Here is an 18990-nt window from a genome sequence, read left to right on the forward strand (position 1 = left end):
TCTGGAATAAGTGCACCTTGTTCTACTTCAGCTTAATATTAACTTTATGATAAACAGAACTAACAGACTAATTATGAAATAAGAATGCTCACATATGTAACTAGGTGGGAGTATTAATTGCAATTGCATATATCTTTATTTATTTGAATTACCTCCAAGATCAGATAAAAGTAGGATGAAGAAAGCAATAATAAAATTTATTTGATATGAAACTTATCAGTCTTCAGATTTGGTGACAATGCCTTTGACAAGCTTGCATTTGAATCAAAGCTCAGTCACAGCCCTGGTTAAAGTCCATGGGTAAATATCTTCATTTCACTAAGTGAACCAGAAGAATTGACTAAACAATCCTCTGCTCACAGATTAAATGAGAAGTCATTCCCCAAGGGAATGAAGGACATCTCATGTCCAGTCTCTGGCACCAGGGGCCTGATCAGAGTACAGAACATGGCCAAGCTCCTACACTGCCCTAACTAATGCCCCGTGTTCCAACTCTCAGAGTGAGCCTGATCTTAGCTTTAACCCAGCAAGGCATTATGATTTGCTTTTCTCCTATTTGTATTCCCTCTGGTGCTCATCTGGACAGCAAAAAAAGGAATGATGGAATCAGGCAGCTGGGAGATGAGGGAAAGAGACAGGGAAAGACTGCCTCAGCACAGTGTTGGATCAGTTTTGCCATTTGGTGGGCTGTCACTGTTCCTGTAGACAGAGGGACTTCTCTGGGATGGAATGCAAATACAGGGGATAGAATTTTTCTGGCAGCATCTGAACACATTGCTGCATAATAAAAAATGAGAAAGAAGAAAACAGGATTTGTTGCAGGAAGCTGAGTCAGAAAACACGATTTAACTGTAATAACTCATGAGAAAGGGATTTAAAACAAGAAAAAGTTTTAATGCTGCAGAACATAGGACTCTGTGTATTCTTCACAAAGAGATTCTGACTCCTAATGCAAACAAAGTTGTAAGTACTGCAAATACTGTCTTAACTGTTATGGCCTAAAGAGTCAATGCTTCTTTAACTTATTCACACACTAGCACTGAAAATCAGTCTGAGAAAGACATGAAGCAAAGCAGCTTTATGCACCAAACACAGGACAGCAGAGTTTTCAGTGTTACAGCTGAAAAAAGCATAATTCATTGAATGTCTTTTTCTCCTCTTTAATGCATTCCAGCTCAAAGAAGCTGAGAGCTGAGTCAAGTAGGGTGAATAATGATGTTGAGTACACTGCTCTGTTTTGTACTCAGGACAACATTTTCATTAGCATGATTCAGAAAGAAGAATGTATTTAAAGTGCAACTGATGGAAAATTTTAAATTTCTAGGTCATGGCAGATTTCACTGGTCACATCAAAAAATGATGTTTTACAGGAAAAACATTTTTAAATTCACATTTGGAAGAAATTCAGTGCTGCTATTTGAGACATTTCTTCATTTTAAAAAACTCACCAAAATTTTGAAGAGCCTCTGCTTGAAAAACTAATAAATTTAACAGTCTTTCCACATTCTTTATCAGTTTGCAAAAGCTCAGGTTTTCTAGCTTAGCCTTTCAGCTGGTATCAGCTTTCCTTTCAAGCCAGCCATGCCACAGAACTGAACATGCTCTTCTTCCTTTGGCCAGTTTTCTACTCTTGGCTTTGCCTGCTGCTTCCAATTGAGTTTGTATGTAAACCACAGATAAAAATCCCAATCTTGCTCCATTTGTATTCCATATGTTTGCCAGGCTATTGACCACAAGCGATCATGAGCAGTTTATTTTTCAAACCTCAAAACTTGGATAGGCATTGAGTGCATCATCATACAGTTATTTTCACATTAGAATATTATTTAAAGGTCTCAAAAATTGTAATTGGCTTTAAAATACTGTTTCCTTGATTTTGCTACAATAGAGCCTTAATTTTCAGTAATGGTCCAGCTAATAATTTTCTTCAATCTCAAACCTTTAAACTTCAGAGATTTATTACCGTGATTATTCCTTTTTTAATCCATTGTTTTCCTTTCCTTGCATTACCATGGTTTCTTTACCAGCCTTACTGGAAGTGAGTTTGTTATTAAACACTTCTCTGCCCATATCTGAAAAAAAAAGCTGTTAATCTCTCCTCATGTTTTTGCTGAATATTGGTGATTATAAATTACATATCTGTGTTTCTGAAACTCTGTGCAGGTGCACAACTCCTACTCAGTAACAATTCCCACTGGGGTTCAACACTTTCTACTGCAGTCTTCTTATTTTGTCTGTCCTCCAGTGTTGTTCTTCCACTGGATTATTAAGGTAGCACTTTCTGTTTTAACAGTCAGGCAATCCAAGGAATAGATCAGAGTTTCTGAGACCAGAGTTCACACATGACCTCTGTTCTTAGGGCAATGAGCATCAAACAAGAAGGAAGTCATAAGACACTCAAATATTTGATTTCAAAATTGTATTCAGTATTGAACCGCAGTCATGAGATGTTCCTAACTGACCAGCCAGTTCCCCAGCCTCAGCTATCACATGCTGCTGATGCAGCAAAAGCAAACTGGAGATAAGAGGCTGAAGAGAACAACAGCGATATGTCATCCTGGGCATTTGTTAGAAATCACTGAGTGGTCTTGAAGAACATTTTCTCAAGTAAAAGCATCTGCAGATCAGCTCAGGATTCTGAATTGTCTGGGTGAAGGACATTACTGGGTATTGCTTCAGGAGGAATTCAAGTATATTTGAAAGGGTAGAGGGCCTGCTTCCAAAGAAAGGAGTAATGTCCTCTCACCCACTCTTCTCAGGAAGACAAAACAGTTTAAGTGGTGATGGGTAAGGACCTTACTGGCTTAGGGGGAGAATCCATGAGAAAAACTGACAAAAAAGCAACACCTAAATGTGCAAAGCAGTCCCACTTCCACACTGCCTTTACATGAGCAACTGCCCTTAACAATCTTTGTTGTTGTTGTTGTTGTTGTTGTTGTTGTTGTACTGGGTTTTTATGGGTGCCAACAAATCAGCTGTGTCAGCAGGAGAGAGAAAAATTAATCTATGACATCATGTCATATCCTTCTCCAAACACTGCATCACCTCTCTAAGATGAGGTGGTATTTTTAGTCCTCTAGTTTCAAACATATGTTGAGACTGCTTCTAAATGCTTTCCTTCTTATTTTTTTCAAGCTTTGCATCTTGGGTGTGGAGGTCTGAAATACTAAATATTAGCAGTCCAGATTCCCTGTGCTTAGCACATGTCAGTGAATCCAAAACCTAAGAAAGCTATTTGCACTACTTAGGCAGACAAAGGAACAGACACACACACACACACACAAGCAGCTTTGATGGGTTCCAGCTGTCTGGGATTGACAAACACATACACATCTGTGTATACACACTCTCCTGATTCACATATGGGCAGCACATATTATAGCACAGTAAAGGCCTTCACAACAACAAGCCTGAAAATTCTTAGTAAAACAAATAGTGTTTTAACGTTTTCTTCCCCATTATATACCCGGAAAAGTCACTGGCTTATATTTTACTTTTTTGGACTTAGAAGATTTGCTTGTTTGATGAGGATGGTACTTGTTAGAAGTTTGTCCATGTCTCAGTTCCTTCAAGAGAAATGAAGGGCAGAGAAAATTTCAGTATTTTACTATATGGTTAGGATTAATGCCTTAATACTCATGCATTCCCTTTAAAAAGTCAGGCCCATCCCCAAGTGAAACATGGCTATCTCTAGGGTGAAATACAGCAGCACTAGTGCTAGCAGCACCAGGCTGCAGTCATGGGGAAAAGAATAAAAGCATCCTCTCCTGTTGAAATGGCAGGAGAAATTTCAGGGCCATAGAAGGCAGCTGTAGTCTTGCAAAATAGCTATGACTCCAAGGCCTTATCTGGTAAAAAGCAACGGACGGAATTATTCCATAAAGCTCACAGCCAAGTCAGCTGTCTCCAACAGAAACGAGTTTGGAATGTTTTCTTCCTTCAAGATTTATTGACGCCACAAACTGCTTTCACGAAATTAGCAAATCACAACACAGTGTGTTTCAGTCTGCTGGCCTGGATAGAAAATGACACTAGCATAGTATGGTCACTATATTTTTCTAATACAGTTTTATAAGCAAACTAATTTCTCACAAATTCCACTCCCTGCATTTTCCTTAGTGAATATGTTTCCCCTTGCCACTCCACGGTGACAAAGCAGCACAAGTTAAAGGGCTTTTTCTAACTTGCTGTAATGGCAATGCCCTGCCTGTGGCAGGAGGAATGTGGCTGGCAGCATGGCAGTATCACTGGGATGATACTTTAACATAAGCAAAGACAGAGATTCCTGAAAATAAAAAGTGACCTGGATTCCATCAGCATTGCTCTAATAGTGACTATTAAAAGAAAAAATAAACCAAACTCAATTCAGCTTGGTCAAGAGAAGCCAAAGATTTTGCTTCCACTTGGTGACCGACATGTGGCAACACAAACTTTCATTACAAAAAAATGTAGAAATCAGCAAGTCGAAAACTGAGTAGATTGTGTGTTATGCTGAGAGAAGTCATTGGCAGCATGAGTTAATATTTCAGATTTTAAGGAGAATAACTTGCTCCCCTGCCAGCTCGTTTTCAAGGGCTCTGGATTTTAACAGAGCAGACAGACTTGTGACTGATCACCTATTCCTTCTCACCCCACCTCCCCTCCCTCCTTCAATGTACAATACATGAAAGTCCACAAAGTATATAGCAATATAGGCATTGTTCTTAACTTCAATTTAAGAGCAATATAATTCAGTTTAGTTACAAAGCATTTGTAGTGAAATAAATGTTTGACTCTATCAACACCAACTTTGAATATCCTCACAGGCTTCTGTATCCAGTTCAGTGTTCCCAGCCTCTGACTCAATGCAGCCTGTGTGCATTTACCATTACCATTCCTTCCACTGTTCATACTTTCTTCCATGCTGCTTTGCTCAAATATCCTTCCCTCACTTTTTCCCTTCTCTCTTACTCTCTTTGCTCCCTGTGCTTAGAGCTTTTATCTTTTTTTGTGTGATAAATAAGCATTTTTCCTTTTTCCTAAAACACTAACAAAAAATATGTCCAGAATTCCCATGGATTTTCTGTTAGACATTTCAAAGTAATTTGCTACTCTCTACCCAGCTACAGTGGTCATGCTGTTGCATTATACTCCATCATACAGATTATTCAGGTCTCAAGAGATCAAACCAGGAATTAAATCAGGGGCTCATAATTAAGCAGTAAAATTTTAGTGGTAGGCACCTGCAGTTCCCATTGACTGCAAAATAAATGCTTATTATGGAGCATTTTGTGGTGTCACTACTTGCCTAGGTGACTAAATATCAAATTAGGGCATTTGTTTTGGATACTGTAATCCCCATTTTTTACTGGCAGATTATCCTTTTTTGAAGCCCACTGCACACTGGCTCACCTGTCCCAATTTTGCTTACAAGCTTTCCTGTGTTCTACACCAGTCTTGACATCCTGACATGACCCCTGGCAACCAGTTGTCACTACCAGTTGTTTAATCATGGAACTGAAGCAGCACATTACTTCAACTGTAAATGAATGAATGAATTGTTGAGAACAGCCTGTTGGCTGACCCATGGAAACAATTTCCCGTTCTTTCAGAGTGACAAGATTTAAATCTTCAGAGACTCAGATTTTCATTTGCTTTTATTTCCAAAATGAATCAAATTACACCGATGTGTGAGCTGGGAACCAGTTTCTAAATATGACATGCCTTCCCTCCCATTAAAAATACAAGATTCTTTACAATATTTAAGCACTTGGTGCATAAGTCAAAGTTAAGTATAATTTTCCCTGTACCGCATTCTTCCCTTACTTCTTTTCTAAAGGAAATGCTGCTGTATCTTGGATCTTGGCTAACAAGTAAAATATAGGCAGAGAGTGTCGCCTGGGGAATGATGTCCTGCAATAAATAAGAATCCCTGAACAGCGGAGGAAGTGAAAAAGGTGTTTGTGGGCATCTGTTTGAAATTAGAGTGATTGAACATCTGCCAAGGACTTCAAAAAAGTCTTTCTGAATGGTTATGGAAAAACTCCTGTTTCATGTCATCTGACAAATTGATCAAAACCCGCCCCCCCCCCGCACCCCGTCCCCAAAATCCAATAAACCCAAACTGACAAACTTTGCTGTTATACTAACAAGATGAAGAGTATTGAGGAACACATTCAGTGCAGGTAGCTCGGTGTGCAGCCGCAGTGTCAGCTGCAGGTTGGGCTCTGGGTGGTGAGAGCCCCAGGCAAGAGGCCAGGAACTGGCCCTGACCCTTTGCACAATGGAGAGCACAGGACCTGTGGCACAGCCAGGTGACCCAACACTGAGACATAGCAGGAGCCAAGGACTCAGCAGGAAGAGCCAGGACTTTGTCACACACAGATTGGGTGGGTATAAAAACCCAAGGCTTTCTTTGGGGTCTCTTCTCGGAGGCACCCAGCTCAAGCTGCTATTTTTTTTGTTGCATCATGGTTAAATTATTTTAAGGATCTAAATGTCTGAGACTCTACTAAGTGAAATCTCAGCTCAAGCCAGTAAGGAAACCTGGTCTGACTATGGGAGTGTGGGGAGTGTAGGGAGTCAAGCGAGGCACCCACTGGGTCACTGGAGCTGCCCTCTGAGAAAAGGCTTCAGTCCCAGTGTGACTGACAGAGTGGCTTCTGGATGGTCAGATGAGGAAAGTTTCCTTAAAAGCAATGAATACTTTTAATGAAAGCCTGAGCTTCTGGGACACATCCACTTGCTGGCCACACATATTTGTGAATATATTTTTATACTACATTCCTACCAGTCTTCTCTGGACTGCTTGTCATCTTGAAGGAATCTGGGTAAGGGAAAGCAGAATGAAAAACACAGTTCCTAAATTTAGAGTCCAAGACTTAGTTTATGTTTTATTTTCAGTTTATGCAGAGAGAAAGAGCACCCTCCATTATGGTTTATTTTGCTTGGGAATTTAATGCAAATTCAAAATTTATACTTTCAGGGTTCGCTTTCCCTTGTGAACTGATGAGCTTTAGTGCTGCAGAGCACACTTGACACTGTGCAGCTACTTGTATAACAGCTGCTGATCTATGCAGATCACCTTTTGCCTGGCCCTAATATGTCTCATATTTGCATCCCTTTCTACCCCAGGGAACAACAGAGAATTTGGACAGGAAACCAAAACCAACCAGATTTATTGCTGTAAATACTACCATAGATGGCTTTCACGGGTCTCATAGGAATGGATTCTAAATTGGCATCCTGGAGTACTGCAGACCATTGGTGAGCTATCATCTGCATTCCTCAAAAGCCTGAAAAGCAACATCATCTGCAAGTGAGCTGGCAGCAGATACCCAAAAAGAACTTTCTGGGCCACACAGTCCATTGTCATGTTGTTGCAGATTCCACATCATCTGAAGACCATGTTACTTCCAATTTTTGCATTTGATAAGAGGCCATCCACAAGCATACCTTTCTAACACAAAGAAATAGTGTAGAGTAAGACTTATAGATCAAGGCATTCTGGGGGAAAAAAGACCACCCAGGTTGAATACAAAATTCTTATTTTGATTAGCAGAGTCTAGGGAGAATGCTTATGTCAGTGTTCTTATGACTCTGCCTTTGGTGGCAGCAGTTTGTTCATCTTGAATTTGTCTGTTTCCAGCTGGGAATTGTCTTGATTTAGATAGACAGGTATCTGCCAGGGAAGACTGGAGTCTCCCTTGGAATGTAAGCTTCTCCCCCCTTTTCTAAATTATTATAAATTTGCAATTAAAAGGCTGTCAGGCAAAGATTTAGGGAATAGGTATAGCAGTTCTTTACTAGGGATATAAAAAACACAAACCACAAATGTTGTAGTACAGAAGAATAAGCAAGCAAACAAACAAGAAATCTTAGAAAACTCTGACAGAGTCAGAAATACAACCTGACACCCTGTTGGTCAGGGTGTTGGAAGCTGTCTAAAATAAGCTTTTTTGGAGTGGCAGATATGGTTCTGTTGGAGAAGAAATGGTTTTGTAGAAAAAAGGGTCTAGTAATGATGAGATGGGTTCGGTTTTCCTCCAGGAATCTGGTGGAAAACTGGATGCTTGGTGACACTTGTGGCTCTTTTTATTTAGGTGAATATGGTTTGGCTCTTTTTGTCTGAGTAGAGCATTTCACAATAGTATGATGTAATGTGTCATGTCATTGGTGAGCTTTAATGGTCCATTAACAGAAGATATCCCCATAGGGGTAGTGGAACAATGAACAGAGATAAGCAACACTGACTCATCTGATAAGTAACACTGACTCATTTGAGCAACACTGATCTATTTGGGCAGAGATAAACAACACTGCTCTACCCAGTTTTAATAGATGGAATAGAATAAACTTTTTTTTGGGTTACAAAACCTAAGACAGAATAGTCCCAGTTAATGTAGCTTCTTGGAGATGGAAGTGTGCCTAAGTGAAGGTATAGAAGGAATGGTGAAAGAATACGAAAGAGGAAAGAATACTTAGCACTTCTCTCCCACCCTCATAGCATGCTATACACACAGAGATTCACAGAATTTCATATGCAGTTCATGATACACAAGTGTGCTTGATTGTACAGGCAAAGCACAGCTGATGCTCTTCTGAAGTCTGAGGTGAAATCACCTTGGAAGGGAATTTGGAATGCAGGCCCTATTTGCTCTCCCTTATAAACAACACAGCAGCACAGTCCAAAGGCCAAACATCTTGTCTCCAGCAGCTGCTCATGGTGAAGGGTTACAACAGCACCAAACACCAACTCATACAGAGAGATGCTTGAAACCCTGTCCCTGGTATTCCCTTTCCCTGAATCTGCTCATCAGGAGCGTACAGACAGGAGGCTTAAATGTCATCATTTCCTGGAAAGGACATCTTGAGTGAGCCATGGAAACAGATGACTGTGAAAGTAAAAGACAAGGAAAAGAATGAAATACAGATGTGGAGGCAAACAAGGAGTAGCCAGGTAATAGGAACGGAGTGAAATTAAGCTTAACATCAGCTTTCACTGCTATGTAGGCTGCACATGTTCTCTGAACCTTTGGTCTCCCAAAGAAGTCACCAAGAACAGCCTTATGGCAAACTCTGTCAGGAAGCAATGGATTCTTTCCAGAGCATGTGAGTGGCTCAACTGCTTCATATTTGTGTAAGCTCTTTCAAGTGAACAGTGTGGCCAGAATGGTGAGCCATGATTGGAAAACCTCCTCAGAGGCCTTGGAACTTTGCGTACTTCATTCATGGCTTCATTTACACTTTTTCTGCTTATTAGAGCAGAGAATACATGTTTTCCATGTTAGTACATATTAGAGAGGCCAAAGTACACAAATGTAAAAATATTGTATGTATGTGTGAATCCAAGGAAGGAGGGCAGGAACTGAGTTTGAAAGATGGGGATAACTCAGTTTGCAACTGAGGGTAACTTACAGCTTGCAAGAGCTGCATTTCCTGACAAGAGCAAAACTGTTCTCGCCTATCATCCATTCTGAAATTGTATTGCAAAGTTGTGTCTTGGACTCATCAGTGCTGAAACATGACCGTGGGAAACAAGCACAGAAAAGCAGATATACAAGGCTTGACTCAGCAGTGAAGAGAAAAATAAATAGGGTTTAAGGAAAAAAGAATGACAACTCTATATACTTTTTAGTCAAGGGATCATGTACACAGTGTTCTTTTGAATAACAAAGTCTACATTTCAGCCAAAAGTAATGACCTGTGAAAAGCCAGTAGGGAAGAAGTACATGATTTGGTAAAAAAGTAAGGATAAAAACATTTCTCCTTCCTCCTTCCTTTAAAGGTCTGGTTAGCAAAATAGAACAATCAGAAAGAGTGTTAGTGCAGGTATTTAGAATTTTAGGGTACTATATAAGCCAGCTGTGAAAAGTGAAGGAGAATTAAGAAGTTGTGAATAAGCAAGTAACTAAAAGGGAGAAGGCAGAGGCAAAGTAGGTGAAGGCATATTTGTTGGGTGATAGAGGGGACACATGAAGGATGAGAAATATAACCTGTGGTTTACTGCATTTTATTATTTTTTTAGGTTACTAAGATCCATCCAGAAGACAGAGGCATGAACATTCCTGGCTACCACTCAGCTATTCAATGAAAGGTATCACCTGTGACAGACATGCCATTATCTCCAAAAGTCATGGCATCCATGGTAGTTGGATATTAGGATACTTGCAATAATTGATAGACGCCTGCACAGTACTCTGAAAATCTCAATTTATAGGATAAATATTAATTTCAGATTAGTCTTGTGCGGATGGGTTTCTCCACTTCTTTTCAGTCTCCTTTTGTTTTCTTTGCCTAGCTAAAAGCACTGGAATGAGGGCCTCCTGGTGGTGGAATCTGTGACAGTCAAGTGGGAGGAAAGCACATTTCTTTACAAAGCAATAAAGCTGCTGTTCTTTTATATCTTGAGTTAGCTATAATGAAATAAAGAAACAGAGAGAGAAAGTAATGTCGACTTTGTCAGCAAAATATGGGTGAGGTATTTAATGTCTAGGATTCTAAAAGAAGGGACATCTGCACAGCACTGAGGCAACAAGAATTACCTCACTGCTGAAAAATTTAATTGGGCAGGGAATTAATTTCAATATGCCAAAAACATTTTAGTTTGTAGGTTTTAAACTCAGTCTCATTTAGCCCAGCAGGTGTTACATTATAACATTATAGGAGGCATTATAAAGCCACCAGGCTTTATAAAGCCTTACCTATGGTAAAAACCAGGCAATGTAGCAACTTTCAAAACAATAACTAGAATAAATACTCTCTTTGACGTCAGAGTAAGCCTAGAGTAAGTCTACTGAATTCACCAGTCAATGGGGTTTCCCTGTAATTATTGATACAACAGAGAATAATAATCCCACAGCGTATATGAAAAAAAGCAAGAGAAACACTATGGAGTTAAAAGCAGCTCTGAGAACATCTAAGCTATAGATTCCCTATCACTTTTGAGCCAAAAAAGCTGAAGAAGATTCTCCAGATTAGGCTACCAAGAACAGCTTGGGTCTATTCCAAAATTTCCACACTGCATTGTGCTACAGCCCTATCTTCATCCTGTCAATCTCTCAGCCTTCCAACAGTGTGCTCAAAGATGTCTTCCTGGGAACATAGGCCGCTTCCTTACACAATGACTGTAACACAGAGGTTCTTCACCATTTAATGGGCTTTTGCAGTTCCTAAGTGATCTCTGTAGTTATTGTCCTGGGAGAAAGAGTGTGTGCTTAGGTGTTCTTTACCCCACAGAGTGACAGCAGCAGAAGGATGCACACTACTACAGCATAATGCTTTTAACATAGCTGAAAATCATATGTCAAACTATATATAAACATATATATGTATTTGCAATATACTGAGAGACAATGCTAGAAACAGCAACCGTTTGTTCTTGTCTCAGTATCTACCTGACATGTAGGTGGAGAAACAGTGATGAAAAGCTCCTGCCAAAACACCCTGGGAAGTTGATGCAGTGAGGAAATTCCACAGCATTTTCAAGGAAATGGAGTCTGGCAAGAAATGAAATTTTGTGAAACCATGCACAAGATGAAAGATCCCTGAAGCAAATCACAGCAGAAATCAAGACACTGAACCTCCTCCTCTTAGTCTCCAGGGGAAGCCTTCTGAACTCTCGTGAACAAGCCCTACCAACTATGAGACCATTCACACAGGTATTATCCACCGTGGGCACAGCAACCAGACATAAAAGGAAGCATTCTCCTCATATGCCAAGGCAGTGGGGATGGGCTGCCTGGCTTTTTCCAAGTCTCTGCTCCACAGAAAGAGGCAATAAGAGAATGACTCTGAGAGCCCAGATGCACAAGACAGTTTGGTTTTACAATAATTACAGTGTATTTCTACAATACTCATCCTGCTCAGCACAAAGAGAACTCAAGCAGCAACTGTGCTGCAACATACAGGTTTCTCCTAGGAAGGTGAACATTACTGAAAAAAACACCCCAACCAAACTGAGCTCAGTCCCTCACTATCCCGTATGGTCTTTGGCTCTTATAAGCGCCCAGGTGAGCTGCCTTTATTTTCTCATTTGAAAACTAACTCTACATGTTCTCAGCTTTTCTTCCAAAGTTCTTGCCCTCATTTATCTGGGCCTTCCTTTCATCTTTCTTACCCAATTTACGCACATACGTATGGGTATTAAATGGTGATAGAGGCCACAACTACTTCACAAAGACCTTGCTCTGAACAGCGAGTTTTTCTTCTGCTTTTAAAGGATGTTGACTTCCCTCACACACCTCATTATAATCACTTCTCTTATTGCAAAAATCACTGCTTTCCAGTATACAGACTCTGGTATACTGGGTTGGAAGACAGTATAAACTTTTAATATTTTTATAGCATGTGTCCTGCAAGAACCAGATATTGGTTAACTGGACTACCAAAAGATACTGCAGCACCAGAGATTTTTCTTGTCTCGAGTCACTGGATTTACTGTGCTATTTTTCCAATTCTCATTCCAAGTGAGCAATTTCCTGATTCCCTTAAGGCAGGGCGCCAATTAAGCACTCTGGGAATGAAAGACTGTTAGGTGATTTTTTTTCCCTGGAGTATTAATACATCTACAAACCAAATCAAAATGTTGGTGATTCTTTTCTTTTCTCCTCCTTTTATCTGCCTGCCCCCTGCTTTTTTTTTTTCCTTTTTCCTTATCTTCATTGTTCTCTTTTAACTAAAGTCAATATCTCATTAATCCAAGAATTTTCAGAAAAGCCCCAGGAAGTCCTCAACATAAGCTTTATTAACAATGAAGCAAGTAACTTCAGATCACTATTCTAATATATTGGAGAATTATTTTATAGTTTAGGAGTGGCATTTTGCCTCTCATAAACATAAAAAGTGCTGGTGATATGTGTTACACACCCATGCCATTCATTCAAAATATACAAACCAACTGCCACTGCCACCTCCCATGGAATACAAGCCAGCAAGTAACACAATGAATCTAAATTTACTCCACCATGTGCTGAAAGGGAGGACTTTGCAATGTGCAGAGGAAATCAGGTGCTGGGACTGCTTCAAAGGAAGGCGTGAGGAGCTGCTGCTGTGTAGTCACAGTCGCTGGAGGTGTTTGAGAAGAGACTGGACAGGGCACTTGGTGTCACAGTCACGTTCACATGGTGGTGTTCAGACAAAGACAGGACTTGATCTCAGAAATCTCTTCCAACCTAACTGATTCCGTGATTCTCTACGATTCTTTCCTCATCAGCTCCTCACCCATCATCCCCTGAACCGTGCAGTCCAGGATGCCAGACCTTCTCCACTTCTTCTCCCACGTTCCCAAGCAAGGAAGGGTTCCCTGCCTAATGGCCTTTTTTTATTTATCCGAAAAAATAAACAAACAATCCCCACCCAAAACAATTTTAACAACTCTTCCAGACGATTCGAGCATTTTAGGGAAGGCCTTAAGGAAAGCCCGGTCAACACGGCACTAGTTTGACTCAGCCCGCCCGTGAGCAGAGCCCGACCCCCAAGCCCGCTGCCCGGCACTCCGCCCCCGTCTCCCGCCACCACAGGAGGCGGAGCGGAGCCGCGGATCCCGTCGCCACGGCAACGCCACGGCCGCAAACTGCTCCCGGGACACGCGGCGGATCCCACAGGCGGCGGACGGCGAGCGCCGAGAGCGGGCGTGCCCGACGGAGAGGTGCGGCCCCCCGAAATTAAGGCGAGCCTCGATGGAACAGCCCGGCCCAAACGCCCCCCTCCCCGCGGGGCTGACCCTACCACTGCGGCGCGGGGGGGATGGGGGCCATTCTTCATCGCCTCCGCTCTTGCCGACCCGTCTGCTTTCGCCAGTGAGATGCCGGGAGGGAAAACAGAACAAAGGAGCATCCCGGTGGTGGCCCGTGCGGGGAATAGCGCCCCACGGGGCTCCCCTTCCAGCTCCTCGGTGTGCCCGTAGGGTGGTACGGCCCGTGCCCCCCGATGTGCCGGGACGCGCGCCGCTGGGGATACCGGCGGGGGCGGGGAGGGCCGGGGGAGGGGGGTGGCCCTTGGTACCGTCCGTCCCGTCCCCCGCCCGGCTCGGTCACGTGGCGGTGGAGGTGCGAGGGACATGGCCGTGGAGGGCCGGTGCTGCCTGGTGGCAGTGGCAGGGAGGCGGCCAGGATTTCCACCCCCCAAATTGCCATCTTGGCCTGAGAGCTGGGGGGGCTCTACCTGGGAAGAACGGCTGCCTTGTCACATCACTGCTCTTGGCCCACAGCATCAGACTCATTGTGCCTCTCCTGCTCCTTCAGGAGCCTGCTGCAGGCCTGGCCAGCAGAGCGTGATGCCTCTCTTTGGGAACTCCTTCAGCCCGAAGAAGACCCCTCCCAGGAAATGGGCCTCGCTGTCCAATCTGCACCTGGTGAGTCCCAGCACCTGCGGTTTGCTGCAGGAGTGCTGCCTTGGTGGCAGGGGTGGGTGGCTCCTGCTGTGAGCGCCATAATCCTTATGAGAGCTCCCAGCTGCTTCTGAGGCAGGAAGAAGTTCTTCACCCAGAGGGTCATTGGGCTCTGGAACAGACTTGCCAGGGCAGTGATGACAGCACCAAGCCTGGCAGTTCAGGAAGTGTTTGGTCAGTACTCTCAGGCACATGGTGGAACCCTTGGGGATGGTCCTGTGCAGGGCCAGAAGTAGGACTCAATGATCCTTGTGGGTTCTTTCCAACTCAGAATATTCTATTATTCCAATTGTGCTGCTTTCTTCCTGCCGAGCACCACCATTCCTGATCACTGGTGATGATACATGAAGCTAGAAATGGAATAGTTCAGGGAAGAATCGTCATCACCCCACCTGCAGTCCAGAACTGTGTCACTGAAAACTTCTCACCAGTGGTCTCCAAGTGCAGGGACATGAGTGTGTGGGTGGGAGAAAGTACAGGGATGGCAGTGAGAGGAGCCAGTCCTCTACCACAACAGTGTATGACCCAAGTAGGGTTCCAGGCTCCAGGGCCATTGGGACCAGCATCTTCCACTGGAATCCCAGTCACTAAGAAATGGGAGAGCAGGGGTTAGCTCTGGAATTCTGTGAAACACTAAGTGTGATCTTCTCCCTGCAGCTGGATAGATCCACCCGTGAGGTTGAGCTGGGCCTGGAATATGGCACCCCCACAATGAACCTTGCTGGCCAGAGCCTGAAGTTTGAAAACGGCCACTGGGTTTCAGGTAGAGTACAGCTCAACTTGCTCTGATCTGAAGTAGCCACGGTTGGCTGACAATCTGTATTTTGACCTCCTTCTTTCCTCCAAGAATCGGGAAGCTTCCTAGGGGATCGCAGGGAACTGCAGCGCTTGCGCAAACGAAACCAGCAGCTAGAGGAAGAAAACAACCTACTTCGGCTGAAAGTGGACATTCTGCTGGACATGGTGAGCCTTGCCCAACTCCTGCCTGCCCGAAGAAGTGGGGATGCCCGAGCAAAGGGTGCTGGGTCCCCTGAAGAAGGCTGCTCTCACTGTGCCCAACTTTCTGCTTTACCCTGCCATGCAACACAGGTGTAATGACAAAGTGACTGTGGGAGTAAAGCCTGATGCCCTCTGTGCAAAGAGGGGAAGGTTCCTCCCACTTCACAGAGCTCGTTGTGAACACTGTGACTGAGGAGAGAGAAAGCGCCTGCAAGTGCCATGTCTCCTGTTTCCCTTTCTGCACAGAATGTGGCATTTTTCTTGCCACTCTGTCCTCTGCCTTAACTATGAAACTGGGTTACAGCCACTGTTTCTGGTCACAGAAGATTAAAGTTTCTGTCTGCTGTCATGAGGGGTGTGACATCTATCCTATGTGTAAAACTGTGGATGAAAGAATTTACAGTAAATAAATGGAAATTCAACCTTACCCAGAGATGACAGCTTTCATGCTTAAAATATGGAGAGACATTCAGTAAAGAGAACACACATCTGTTCTCAATAAATAAGTGATTTAGCCTTTATGTCACTCTAAACAAATATTTTCTTCCCTTACTCTTCATGTGTTTTAAAACTGGAAAATGGCTTTTGTGGTTGGAACACTTGGCAGAAGTGCTAGCTGCTCTCCAGGTTTTCCAGGTGATTTCAGTGAAGCGTGACATGTCAGCTTCCCCCTTGTTCAACAGGAATGAATTCCTTCCTGCAGGACCTGGCGTGTGGCTGTAAATCTCAGTTGTGCTGTGAAGTTGGAAAAGCCTCATGAGCTTTTACATCACTCCTGTTGTTTGCTGTGTGTTCCAGCTCTCTGAGACCACTGCCGAGTCCCACCTCATGGAGAAGGAGCTGGAGGAGCTGAAGCAGCACAGCCGGAGGAAGAAGTGAACAAGAAGTGGCCAGGCTGGTTCTGAGTCTTGGCCCACGGGATGCTGGGGCTGCCTTGGGCCTGCCAGCCATGTTGGTACTGTGTGGAGGGACTTTGTTTCACGGGACCAGGAGTGCTGAGATGCCTCCAGCGTTGTGTGGTGCCGTGGGTACTGCTAATGGCTGGTTTAGCACCACAGTGCTGTTAATTAACACTGTTTTCCTTAGAGCACTTTGCCTTGTTACGTTTCCTCACCGCAGCCCAGCACAGGTACCCTCTTCTCTAAGGCAGCTGGACAACAGACAGTGGAGAAGATCGGTCTCCATGAGGGCTCCTCCTCACCTTCTCTGCTTACCGAAGCGGGGAGAGCTCTGCCTGCTCCCCTAGGGAGCCTGCGGGTGCTTGTACAAGCCTCACCGTCTGCCTTGAGTGAGCAGGACGCTGGAGTTGCTCGTTCTCGAGAGTTTTGCATATTTTACATAAAACCTTGCGATTAAAACCCGGATCTGAGGGTGTTTGTAACGCGTCGCTATGTGCTGCGGGGTCCGGGGCGCGAGGGGGCCGGTGCTCCTCCGGGCCGCCAGGGGCCGCAGCCTCGCCAAGGCTGGGTGGTGGGAGGGTCGCCGCGCTTCCGGCGGCGCTCTGTCCGCCGCTCCTTCCGTCCTGTCTGGTGGCGATGGCGGCCGCGGCGTCCCTGTCCCCGGAGGATCTGCTGCCCAAGGGCGGCGCGGGCAAGGCCGAGGAGCTGGAGGACGATCTCGAGGAGGAAGAGGAGGACGACGAGGAGGTATCGGGGCAGGGGGCGGAGAAGGCCGGGCGGACGCGGTGACCCCGCGGGGCGCGCAGGGCCGTGCGGCGGGGCCTGACATGGTGGTGCCGCCTGCAGCTGGACGAGACGCTGGCGGAGCGGCTGTGGGGACTCACGGAGATGTTCCCCGAGAGCGTCCGGTCGGCGGCCGGGGCTACGTTCGACCTGTCTCTGACGGTAGCGCAGAAGATGTACAGGTGAGGGGGCGGCGGGCCGGGCCGGAGCCCCTCGAAGCGGGCCCGGTGGGCAGAGCGGAGGCGCGGGGTGGTTCCGCCGGCTTTCGCGGTGGCATTGGCGGCTGGTAGCGCAGTGCGGGGCTTGCGGGGAGCGGCAGAGCCACGGTTTTTCTTTATGGACGGCTTGGGAAGGGCGGGGATAAGGGGACACTCCGGAGCTTGGGATTGGATTTGGAGACAGGCTTATTGTTGAGGCTCGGAAGGGAAACGCGGGATTGTGCCAGTAAGAACTGACTCCTAGGGTTCTTTCTCCTTGATAGATTCTCTAGGGCAGCTCTGTGGATTGGGACCACCTCCTTCATGATTCTGGTTCTTCCTGTCGTCTTTGAAACCGAAAAACTGCAGATGGAGCAACAGCAGCAGCTGCAGCAGCGACAGGTAAGGCAAGAAGGCCAAGCCCTCTCTCCCGGCCCTGCCGAGTTTGCTGGGAGTGCCTACACCTTCCACTGTGAGCAGCTGCTGGGACAGGTTGGGGAGAAGCCTGTTGTACACTCTGGCCTCTCTCATCCCACCTGATTCTCTGAAATTCTCTGAAATTCTCTGACTGGATGTTCTAATTGGACCATCCTACTCATTCCCAGTGTCAGGATGGCAACAATCCCTGGCAAGCACAACCTGGCTTTCACCAGGTGAAATAATGCTGTGAGGGGCTGAAATGGGCTGTGGTCAGGCACTGACCTTGGCTGTTGCAGCAGGTGCAGGACTGGTGCTGCAAAGTACCACCAGTATCTGTGGGAGGGGGGTGGCATGGCAGGGTGTCTTGTGTCTTCGAAATCCCTCAGCCAATTGTTTTTTTTTTTTCCCAGATCCTCCTCGGACCCAACACAGGGCTCTCAGGGGGAATGCCAGGGGCCTTGCCTCCACTGTCTGGAAAAATCTAATTTGCAGAAGCTGAGTTGGATTCATATCAAGTGGGAAGACCTTGCAATTATGATATATTGAACTGTTGATTTGTTGGGCCAGGGCATTTTTTCTTTTTATTTTTGGTTCTCCTTTGGGACATTGACCTGTTCATAACAAGGGAGGGAAGCCCCCCTCTGGACCTGATGATGGCTCCTGTCTGCATCCCCCTCTCCTTTAGAAATCATGAGTATTTCCTTTTTTTCAATCACTATGCCATAACCAGTTACAGACTTGGACCAGGGGAGCTTCTCTGCCAGCTTCTTGGCCCCACAAAACACCCTGGGGCACAGGTCAGGCTTTGAAAAGCAGCAGACACACCAAATGCTTTCCTGCCTGATTTGGAGGTGAAGGACAGTGGTGGCAAGAAGTGTGACTTACCCAGCACAGGCAGGAGGGGTGCCAGTGGCAATCAATACCCCATGGAAAATACTCTTTCGGAAAATGCGTCTGCAGAAACACTTTCACTGCATCTGTGTGTGTGTGAGAAACGAGGGAGGAGCAGGCCAGGTTTGAGACGATCACATCCACACAGATTCTCTGCCTCATAAAGTAGAACAGACATCAGCTGCGTATTTTTTTGTATCGAATATTAAATAAATCCAACCTGAGCAGTGTGGTTTTAATAGATGTCCTTGAGGGAGGCTCAGTTCTTTCAAGAGCTGCCGGGGGATTTCTGGGTAGGGATCTCTCCATTTCACGCACAGCCTGGCAGTGCAGAAGGGACCGATGTGGCTTTGTCACCGTTAGAGGGGTGGGGAAGCCTTGCATGGCTTAAGGGAATTCTCCAGGAGGTGATCCTACCTCAGCACCAGTGCCA

At 45.0% G+C, this 18990-nt stretch overlaps 3 protein-coding genes across 4 annotated transcripts in view; 2 read left to right on the forward strand and 1 right to left on the reverse strand.

Annotated features, from left to right (window-relative positions):
• The window catches only part of DMC1 (DNA meiotic recombinase 1), a 30655-nt gene extending 16781 nt beyond the window's left edge, over positions 1–13874 (reverse strand). For both annotated transcript variants that reach the window (XM_066184123.1, XM_066184122.1), the window contains exon 1: positions 13708–13874. In XM_066184123.1, coding sequence (XP_066040220.1) covers positions 13708–13736 — 29 coding nt within the window. In that variant the 5' untranslated portion in view covers positions 13737–13874. The remainder of the gene's footprint in view (positions 1–13707) is intronic.
• A 161-nt stretch (positions 13875–14035) lies between these two features.
• On the forward strand, positions 14036–16719 carry CBY1 (chibby 1, beta catenin antagonist). Its single transcript, XM_066184125.1, has 4 exons — positions 14036–14332; positions 15026–15131; positions 15216–15331; positions 16166–16719. Exons 1-4 carry the CDS (start codon positions 14039–14041, stop codon positions 16244–16246), a joined length of 597 nt encoding a protein of 198 aa, XP_066040222.1. The 5' UTR covers positions 14036–14038; the 3' UTR covers positions 16247–16719.
• Positions 16720–16871: 152 nt separating this feature from the next.
• TOMM22 (translocase of outer mitochondrial membrane 22) lies at positions 16872–18800 on the forward strand. The gene is made up of 4 exons (XM_066184128.1): positions 16872–17013; positions 17113–17231; positions 17531–17648; positions 18077–18800. Exons 1-4 carry the CDS (start codon positions 16903–16905, stop codon positions 18149–18151), a joined length of 423 nt encoding a protein of 140 aa, XP_066040225.1. The 5' UTR covers positions 16872–16902; the 3' UTR covers positions 18152–18800.
• Positions 18801–18990: the final 190 nt, after the last annotated feature.

Source organism: Chamaea fasciata, unplaced genomic scaffold, assembly GCF_029207755.1.
Source record: "Chamaea fasciata isolate MVZ Bird 193981 ecotype frontalis unplaced genomic scaffold, bChaFas1.0.hap1 SCAF_5, whole genome shotgun sequence".
NCBI classification, from domain to species: domain Eukaryota; kingdom Metazoa; phylum Chordata; class Aves; order Passeriformes; family Sylviidae; genus Chamaea; species Chamaea fasciata.

Bases quoted from the DNA above. Each gene is read 5' to 3' on its own strand.
- CBY1 (XM_066184125.1), top strand. From the start codon at position 14,039: ATGGCCGTGGAGGGCCGGTGCTGCCTGGTGGCAGTGGCAGGGAGGCGG. The intron at 15,132-15,215 runs GTAGAGTACAGC...CTTTCCTCCAAG, and splicing joins AAACGGCCACTGGGTTTCAG to AATCGGGAAGCTTCCTAGGG. The intron at 15,332-16,165 runs GTGAGCCTTGCC...TGTGTGTTCCAG, and splicing joins TGGACATTCTGCTGGACATG to CTCTCTGAGACCACTGCCGA.
- TOMM22 (XM_066184128.1), top strand. From the start codon at position 16,903: ATGGCGGCCGCGGCGTCCCTGTCCCCGGAGGATCTGCTGCCCAAGGGC. The intron at 17,014-17,112 runs GTATCGGGGCAG...TGCCGCCTGCAG, and splicing joins AAGAGGAGGACGACGAGGAG to CTGGACGAGACGCTGGCGGA. The intron at 17,649-18,076 runs GTAAGGCAAGAA...TTTTTTTCCCAG, and splicing joins AGCAGCTGCAGCAGCGACAG to ATCCTCCTCGGACCCAACAC.